The sequence below is a fragment of the Monopterus albus genome, unplaced genomic scaffold (assembly GCF_001952655.1).
Source record: "Monopterus albus unplaced genomic scaffold, M_albus_1.0 scaffold51.1, whole genome shotgun sequence".
NCBI lineage: Eukaryota > Metazoa > Chordata > Actinopteri > Synbranchiformes > Synbranchidae > Monopterus > Monopterus albus.
Window position 1 is genome coordinate 6,916,131 of NW_018127931.1, and position 9,873 is coordinate 6,926,003.

Genomic DNA, 9,873 nt, shown 5'->3' on the forward strand with positions numbered 1-9,873 from the left:
CTCTGTCACTCTCGCACACACACTTTCACACCTCATCTCCCGCTGCAGCTGTGGTGTTCAGATGAGTGTATGTGATTGATTTCTATGTCTGCGTCTCGGCTGCGAACATGGCCGTTTATTTTCCATTCAGCTTAGCCAAGTGTCTCCAGCTATCTGCTTGTAAGCCACCAGCATATGGAGCAGCTACAGCAGGCTACTAATGCATGAGACACACATACACAAACACTTGCAGCAAGACTGGAGGGAATGGCGGCAGAGAGAAAGAAAAAGGAATGGAGGACAAAAGTGTGGATGATAAAGTGGATGCATGGATTCTTTAAAGCACCAGCAGGAAATACCTCCACTTTCAAAGTATTTGTTAGAAGATAGAGAGATGAAGAATGAATGACAAGGTGAAGGGAAAAGGAGTGCAAGCAAGACATTTTTTTCGCACTGCGGCAAAAGCGCCTGTCTTTTAGGAGGCGCGATAAAGCGGCAGATCGGCAGCTAGAGAGGAAAAATATGGCCTCCTTATCTGGCTGTGAGGAAGAAGTTAACAGCAGAGAGAAAGAGAGAAAGTGAGACAAAAAGAGGAAAACAGGCTTCGTGCCCAAAGTAGCAGCTGCTTTGAAACAAGTGGCACATTAGAGTAAAATACCCTGAGACACAAAAAGCCCTCGTAACTTCTCACTTCACTTCCACCGGCACAAGGCTTGTAAAAAAATACACTTAAGCGTTTTAGGGTACTGATACTAAAAGTTTGACTTTTACAGGTACATACATTTAGAGGACTCAGAAGTCAGACTGTATCATTTTACTGTACCAGTATGAATGATTCACTGCCAGCTAAGAACATAAAAGTCTTAATGTCTGTCTTGAGTATGAGAGGACTCATTAAATCTGCCTCGGTGAGATGTTTATCACTCTGTTTGGTAATTACAAAATAGAAATGTATAAAGAATCTTAATGTCATCCCTAGAGAGTCAGTGTACTGGACAATGCCCACAGCTGAACTGTTATGTGCATAGTTTTGGGTGCTTCAATTATTTTTTTTCATTAATTCCACTATTTAAAAAGTGAAATGTTGGACTGGTAATGATTCACCAAATTTTGAATTCAGTGTTTTAAGCCTGAGCTGAAGACTTGAGACTCGAGACTTGGACTCGAGGTGGACGTGAGTTGCAAAATGAGGGTGCAAGACTCAATTTGGAATCATCTGCTGTGAGGCTTGGCTTGAAAGCTTAAGATTCAATGTGACTTGAAGGCAAAAAGCTGAGGGGAACTATTTCCATTAAAAAAACAATTGTTTGTTAAATTTTGGTTATTTTAGTACAGTAAGTTTCACTATAATAAGTCAAATAATAAATAAGTAGTATATCAAATGACACGAGACTTGGCTTGGACCTGCCTCTCAAGTTGAGTTACTGTAGATATTCATGGTCCCCAGAGGACGAATACTACAGGTTTTGTTGGCCTACTGAACTTTTTGCACTTTGAAAATCAAACGGGCAGTTTGTATTTTCTGGACACTTTCATGCTCCCCAGAGAATGAATCTGGGTCTGTAGCTGTTGGTTGATGAGCTGAACTGTGTTAACATATACTTTATTGTTCCCTTAGGGATTTGGTATTGGATTTCATGCAGGAAATAAACTATTTCAAAGTGTCACCTTGGGCCCTAAAATTTACAATGGGCACTTTTGTTTTCTGGTAGACACAACATACAATCAAAATAATAATTTATTTCAGCCATTTTTTGTATTGTAGGTTAGCAGTCATTAGGGCACTACTAGTAGGAGTTTTAGTCTTGAATCACTTTCTCTCCCTTGTTGATTATTTGTTCTTTCTCTCTCTTCCTTCATGTTTACTTACATATTCCTGTCTGGGCTGAGCGACAGAAGGCAGGGAAGATGGAGGCACAATCTTCTTATTTCTCTGACTTGATGCTTTTATTGACTCAGCATCAGCAGCATCCCTCCTCACGCAGTAGCCACTAAATCATATACACTCAGTGCTTCATCCTTGTCACACACACTGTGAAGTCTGCATCTGTGTGTCGCTATGATTGATTTTTATTTTCTATGGTTGCTTTTTAAGTCTTTTTTGTGCTGCAATGTGCAGATTGCAATTAGACAAGGAGTGTGAAATGAAGAGCTTTGTTGTAAAATGTAATGCATCACCTTTTGAAGGGAGATAAAATGTATAATTTTCATCTAGACACATTTAACTACAGAATTTCCCATTGAAAAAATAATCCAAATATGATCAATATTGTTCCCAGTTTAGTTTTTTATAAAGTTTTTTATATGAGAGTTTAACAATAAATGTAAAAAAGAAAGACAACATGCATAGCAATAAAACACATTTTAATTTCCATTAATATTGATTGTTTTTGGTCTTTTTTGGGGTGGGGGGGTGCTTAGTTTGAATAAAAAGAACGAATCTGTAGTCACTGTAATACAATATTTACAAGGTCTATTGTATAGTACCTATGAAATATGATGCATTGTCATGGTCTTCCATGGCAGCGTGTTTGGTGTGAGGTGTGTTTGATTTGCATGTCAATGTGTGCAGGTTTCCTGGACTGGGTCCCGAAGAAGATGCAACGTGTCGGGTGCATGGAGCTGCTCAACACGGTCCAGAGGAGAGTCCAGCCCAAATTACACGTATTTGGACACATTCATGAAGGTTTGTGCATGTGATTTTAAAAGGCATAAACCCACACACAATACTGTTCTGCTCTTACAACAGAGGGTCACATGATAATCCACTGTGTGTGTAAAATACAACTTGCACAGTTCACTTTTGAAATTTTACATTTATAAATAACACAAAAGGTGAAAAGTGTTTTGCAACTGTTTTATTTCTACTAACCCTCCTCTTTTAGCACTTCTAATAATTCATCATTTAAATCTGTGAATTTAATTTCTCATGCAGAGCTTTGACAAATTTATAGTATATTTCTATTATTATTATTATTATTTATAATTTGGATATACTCCAGTCTGATTTTGAGATGTGTTTTTGCTGTCGCTTGGTCTTGTGGCTGGTTTGACTCAATTCCTCTTGTTCTTGGCCTGAATCCAGTTTGTTTGTTTAGTCATTTAGCAGTTTTCCATTCACTTCCCACTGTGTGTCTTTGCTATTTATCTGGGCAATTTCATTTTCGATGTGAAGTTGACTGTTGCAACACACTGTACTCTGAAGTCAGTCACTCTTCACTCTCTCACCTTCAGATGGTCCAAAACTCTGCTGCTGGTCTCTTGACAAAGTACACATAAAGACGACCATATAACCCCTATTCTGGCCTTTCCACTGGCTTCCAGTTCATTTTTGGAATTGATTTTAAGTTGTTGCTTTTTGTTTTTCAGGCTTTAAATGGACTGGCACCTCTATACCTCTGTAAACTGATACAGTGGAACAAGCAGCAAGGACTGAATTGTTTTTTATTCGCGGTATCAATGTCTAAGCACAAATTTTGGGGCGATTGTGCGTTGGCCATAGTGGCACCTAACTATAGAATAGTTTACCTCTCAGTGTTAGAGCCGCCACAGACCTGGCAGTTTTTTAAATTTCTGCTTAAGACTTATTTATTCTTTATGGCTTTTAAGACTTGGTTGAGTCTGATATCCTCTGTTTGACTTTGTTTTATGTCACCTGTGTAGGATTTGTTTTTATTTTCTGTAATGAACCTGTTTTTATTTATTTTATTATCATATATATGTGAATGGTAGCGTCAATGTCTTGTTGATGAAGTACATCAACAAAACATTGTTTTAAAGTGCTATATAAACAAATTGAGATTTTATAGGAATTTTGATTTAGTTGCATGCACAAATCAGAATCAGAAATGTGTGTAATCATACTCTCAAAAATATTTAATTTAATATAAACACATTATTTTGCAGTTATAATTAAAATTTTAGCAAATAATGTAAACTTTAGGCAAATTAATATCATCTCCTGCTCCCATCACATTTCACCTATCCTCACATCAGTCAGTTTTTGGCCTCAGTGCTTACTCAGGTTTGACTTATGGTTTTTATTACAGCCCTGATGCACACACAAACATGGTGCAATGCCTTTTCCTCAGGGTTGTAGTGGAGATATACACTCATTTCCACTGTTGTTATTTACAAAATACTGTTTACCCATTTTTCAGCCTGGCATTCATGTTAATGATATACTGAGCATAGATCAACGCAGTATCTGCTGCAGCTTACACACATTTTCATGTTCTACTGCATAGCTGTTTCTGACATCTTCACACCTAAACACTCCATTCTCTATTATACTGGTGCAGATAGGTGGAAAGCCATGTCCTTTACCATAAATCAAACCTTTTTAATAGTAAGCAGATTCACTGAGAAGTCATTTCTGCTCATGTAACCTTGGAGAATATGGAGACAGTACAATATTATATTATATAAGGAAATGATTAAATTGCGGATTAGAGAACATCTGAGCAGCCACATCCCTATCAGCATTTCATCCAGGCCAGCGAGGGCAGAGAGCCTGTCTCTGTGGACTGAGGATTACTTTTTTCAGGGTTATCAGGTCAATGCTGAGCCCCTGGAGCAGCAGTCCCCCATCAGAGAGAACCAGATTAGAAACTAGATCAGATTTTGTAAGCAGAGAAATAGGCTGAAAGCAGCACACTTCATTATTGTGAGGACTCTGGGAAAAAGATTCAGGAATGTAGAAAATCTCATCAGTGTGCTTTGTATTCATATATTCCAAGGACCAACACAAACATGCATAGTTCTGTTCTAAGAGGCAGTGAAAGTGACACCTGCACTTAAAAAAAAATCCCACATAGTGCAAAGTTAAACTGTAGTACTTTATGATAGTGGCTATAACCTCTGCTTGACAAAGTGGTAGCACTAGTAGCATCTGCCATTTGGAAGACACATTGATCTAAAGTGCTTTGAAGTAGAACTGTTTTAACTGGAGTGGTGTTAGTGTCACACTCTCATGCCTACATTTGCTGATCTGATTTTTTTTAACTAAAAACATTAGGCTGTGTAACTAATATTTCTTCATATAACAGAATCATTCTATAGGAATAATTTACAGTAATATTCAACCAATATTCTCTGTTCAGAAGCAGAAAACACTTCTTCTGTGCTCTGTCGGGTTACATTTAGTACATTTTTATGCAAATTTAGGTTTGTACTACATGCCTCGTATGTATGTGATGAATGTTGTGAGTTTGCCGTGATGCATAATTTTGCACCCTAACTGCAATTAGCAAATATCCTCCACTGTGTTTTATTCTATATAATGTCAAGTTGTGATTTGATTTTAAATGCAGTGCAGCATATTCTAAAATAACTTTTCCCATTATCAGTCAGTTAAATTTTCAAAATAAAAGCTGAGTGTCAGAAAAAATATGGGGCATTACTTTTTTCTTTTCCTAAATACAAAACCATAATCATTCACTGTGCAGGTGTGGTTAGGATTACAACATAATGATGCTGTCTGCTCTACTGTGTGCTTTCTTTAATGCCAAGTAAAGGTTTATGACAAAGAGTAGTTTTGTCTTGACAGTCTCAGTAAGTTAATCACTTCTTTCCCTCCTCTCTCAGGTTATGGCATGATGACCGACGGCACCACAACGTTTATCAATGCCTCCGCCTGCACCGTCAACTTCCTGCCCATGAACCCACCCATCGTCTTCGACCTTCCCAACCCCAGGAACACATGACTAGAGGAAGCTCGCCCCCAAACTCATACCACCAATCAGGAGAAAGGCACCAGGCGAGGTAGGTGAGGTTGGCGGGCAGAACGGACCGAGTTCTGTAAATATTAGGCAGGTGTGTCTCTAAGGTGACACAACATGGTACACGCCTGGAGAGTCCGTTTGTGGAGAGAACTGGACGGGATGCTCCCTCACGCTGTTGATGTTATTTTTTGTGCCATATTTTCTTCATTACTAACTGAGTCTAAGACAAATGGATGAGCAAAGAGGCGCTTTTACATGCGGACAAACTCTGTGTTCTCTTTTACTGTACTGACAATCTTCTGTGGCTTTCAGAGAGACAAAAGAGACACCCCGACATCCCTGTTGGCCTTTTTCACTTGAAATTAACTGAAAACATTTGAACTTGCAGTGAAACAACCCAACACTTTGTCTACAGTAGAGTTTTAGCCTAGCACTCAGGAACCTAGGACTCAGCAACAGAACATTTGCCAGGGGAATTTTCATAGATTTTTTTTTTCCTTTCTACATTTAAATATTCGTTTTCAATTCTTTCCCTCATTTCTTCTCCAGTCGCTCCAGCAATCTCTTTCTCTTCCTTCTGTTTCTCTCTCCTCCTCTGGTCCGCAGTATGTACTGTATGTGTGTGTATGTAAGATCAAAGCAAGTGCGTGAGGGCAGTGAGAGGTCTCTGCCACAGGCTGTGTGAGAGTTGGGGTGTCAAACATGTTGACACTGCTCCCCTGGGTCTCATTACATCCCTGAGTAAGACTTTTATTCGGCCGGGGAGAGGACACAGAGGAAACGATTTGCAGCACTTCCAGTTCTCTTTACCCTTTTTGCTCCTTCACATAGCTTTTCTTTTGCCTTTTCTCCTCTGTCTTATTTTTCCCTTCCACATCATCCTTCATGCTTTGAGTGACTAGCTGAGCTTTTTAGGTACAACTGGGAGGTCCATTTTTCTTGAACATCTAGAGGGCAGCAGGAAACATGCAACACAATGGTGCTTCATGCTAACACTACTTCTGAACATTGATGGTTGTTTCAAGTATACTCCCTCGTGTTATTCACAGGAGAGATGGAACTTTTTATCCTCTTTCAAGAGGAGCGAAGCTGTAACTAAATGTACTGTAACTGGTCTATGTAAATGTTCTGTCAGTGTAAAAAAATGATTTCCAAGTTGTTGCTATGCTTTTCAGAATCTTGTTAAATATTTGTGTCCGGAAATGTGTGGTTGTTGTATTTCATTTGGTCTGTTTCTTAGTAATGTAAATGCTTGTTATGGTATTTTCTTCCCTGTGAAGCCGCTTGGCCCCATTTGGTGATTATTAACTCTTTTATGTCCCTAAGCAGTTTGCTTAAAAGAAAGCATCTTTTTTATTTTTGTTCTTTGCTCTATTTACTGAATAAGGCCGTTGCCAGTGAAACTCTGAATGTGTTTAACATAACAAAACCAAGTCACACTTTGATCTGCCTGCTCTCCGACATTATGTACGAACATTCCCTGGAGCTGCAGTTTGCTCCTGCTTCACTCTCTTCAGCACATCAGCATTCACTGTGCCAGCTGACGTCTTAATGTTTCCAAATGGGCAAAAAAGGACAGTGCAGCAGAAGTGTTCACCAACAAACTTGTGTCTGTGGATAATGGTGGAAGGTATGAGCATTTGTTAGTCCAAGTACTGTATGTTGATGCCTGAGGGTCTGTGCGTGTTACACCATTTTTATCAGGACCAGTTTAAATTTTAGGCCCTGAGGACATGTTGGTTGATCCTCATTTCTTTAAGGGGCACATTTAGAGTTAATATTAACATAAGGATTAAGATTAGGGTTAAGTTAATTAAAGGTGCATTTACTAAATTATTTTCAGCCATTAGAGGGTTTAGTGAGACTCAAAACTAGCTGACATGTCTTGTTTCCTAGCAACGACGCCAACTACAGATGCCTTGTTGGAACAAACGGTACAAAAAGCAGCCACCAGTTTGACGCTACCATTAGCGGACTAATGAGTCCCGGCTCTACAGAAGCGGCACAATGTCAAGTGATGAGGTTGACAGTGAGGAGACGATCCAGAACAGTGTTAACAAAACACTAACTTTACACAAAGCTGGAATTACTCCCAAATTAAAATCATATTAAATGGACACAAAGGTAAAATTGTGACCAGGCTAGGTTGCTAATGCTATCAAAACAAACATGTTAGCTTTATACACTAACACATCAAGAAGCAAGAATGCTACATCTGAATCAAATTTGAACGCCACCTCTTTGGTCTGGCAACCACTGTTTTGGACTTCTAGCTGTCAAGAGCTCCTTCACGGCTGGCTGTTTGAAATGGATAATGAGTAATCATCAATAATGAAAAGAATTGTTAGATGTAACCCTAATAGTGACCTAAGAATAAACCATGGAACAGCTTGCAACTAATCCCAAATGAATCTGTTTGATTTACTCCTCCTCATTTTGTCGAGTAAGTAAACACATTCAATTTGACAACTACTGCTTTGGTAGTTGAATATTATAACTGTTCAGGAAATATTGTTTTAACCATGCTCTGCCTCACAGAGTTACAGTATATGGCTAAAGTGAAAGTACCTGAGCCAGTATGTAATTTATGGTAGTTTTGTTTGGTCAGATTTAACTAATTAACAACAGCTAGAGGGACCAGTTGAAAACACTGACAAAGTCCAGAGACAAATGGCTAATGTTACAACATGTTAAGACTAAGTAGCAGATAATTAGCTTGGAATGCTAGCAGATATTAAGAGACAAACTCAAGAAAAATGCAAAGGGCCACAAGGTTGTACCATTTTTTTTCATTTCAGATAATTAAAACACAAAAACAAACAAATATAAAAAAAAAAGGTTGGAAACTAAAAATGTTAATAAAAGTCAAACAAATTCTTGGTAAAGGTAAAAAAAACACTCATATATGTAATACTAGCCACTGTGCTGCTATGAGTTTGTCTTTTAAACACAGATATTGTTTTCATTTGCAAATTATTGACTAAATCTCTGTGGTTTTGGAATAACATATTGTGATCCGCTTTAAAATACCAGTGTTTTAGGCTTAAGGTTGGAAGATTTCAAACCAGGGTTAGAAGGGTCCGTACAAGCAGGATAGAGGGTGTGTGAGTCTGTGGGAGTGTATTTAATAGAAATAGCAAAAGAGTGTGCTCAGACCCAGCATTTAAAACACAAATTTAATTAGTGTCTATGAAGAAAAATGTCCATGGAAGGAATAAATGAACTATTAAAACCAAAAGATGGGAGGAACTTTCATCTCGAGTTTCATGAAAAGCTCTCTGTTTGGTCTGACTCTCCAGTTCCAGTCCTCATTTAGATGTCTCTCACTTTGATGCTGTTCTACTTCAATAGCTGTGTTGTGTGTTTCCTGTTTTTTTTTTCTAAGAAAAAAGTGCTGTAATATTTCTTGATTTATTTGGTGAGGCATGCTTAAAGGAGTTAATGACTTCTTCAACTCAGACAATCTGCATATGAAGAGGTTTTTTCTCCCCCCAAATGAAATATACACTATTTGAAAAAAGGAAGAGGCAGAATGACTGACAGTTAAAACTGAAAGTAGATTGTTGTGGTACGTTATAAAGGACTAAGTAACTTGTGTCCTTGGTGACATTTTTATTTGCTGTATCTTTAAAATTTCAAAAATACTGGGTGGCTTTGAAGTTCAGGACTTTTTTATGGATATGAAAGGGGTGCTGTATTTTACCTATATTGTTGGGGACATTTCCAGTTTTTTTTTTGTTTGTTTGTTTATTTGTTTGTTGTTTTTTTTTTTTTTTTTTTTGACAGAAAGTAAAATAAGAAAATGAAGGTCCAGCAGCAGCAAAATTGTACTGCGTTGCTCCTGGAGACAAATGTAAAGATGTAAAGTACTTTTCTTCTTAAAACCAAGGATTCTGCTGGTTCTGAGAGATAATTCACCGATTGAATAAAACCTTATCTGTGACCAGTGGATCATGTTTCCTTATTTCCATCTTCACTGTTCCCTTTTGTCTCTCCTCTCCATTATTTCTTTTTCTAGGGGGTAAAAAAAAAATTTGAGGTGGCGAGGAAACTTTTCTCATCCTGCTTCTTCCCCTTTGTTCCAGTCAAAGATATCTGTGTATTGTATCAATTATAGAGCCCAGAGCAACGAGTTAATTTCCAGTAGCTAAACCCTTGCCGCTCCATTTCT

The 9,873-nt window shown here is 38.1% G+C and overlaps 1 protein-coding gene across 1 annotated transcript in view; it reads left to right on the top strand.

The window, feature by feature from the left end:
* Positions 1-9,634, top strand: part of mpped1 (metallophosphoesterase domain containing 1) — an 87,607-nt gene extending 77,973 nt beyond the window's left edge. Inside the window, exons 5-6 of the mRNA XM_020601428.1 lie at positions 2,552-2,665; positions 5,566-9,634. Of these exons, the coding sequence (XP_020457084.1) occupies positions 2,552-2,665; positions 5,566-5,577 (126 nt within the window). The 3' untranslated portion in view covers positions 5,578-9,634. The remainder of the gene's footprint in view (positions 1-2,551; positions 2,666-5,565) is intronic.
* The last annotated feature ends 239 nt before the right edge of the window (positions 9,635-9,873 follow it).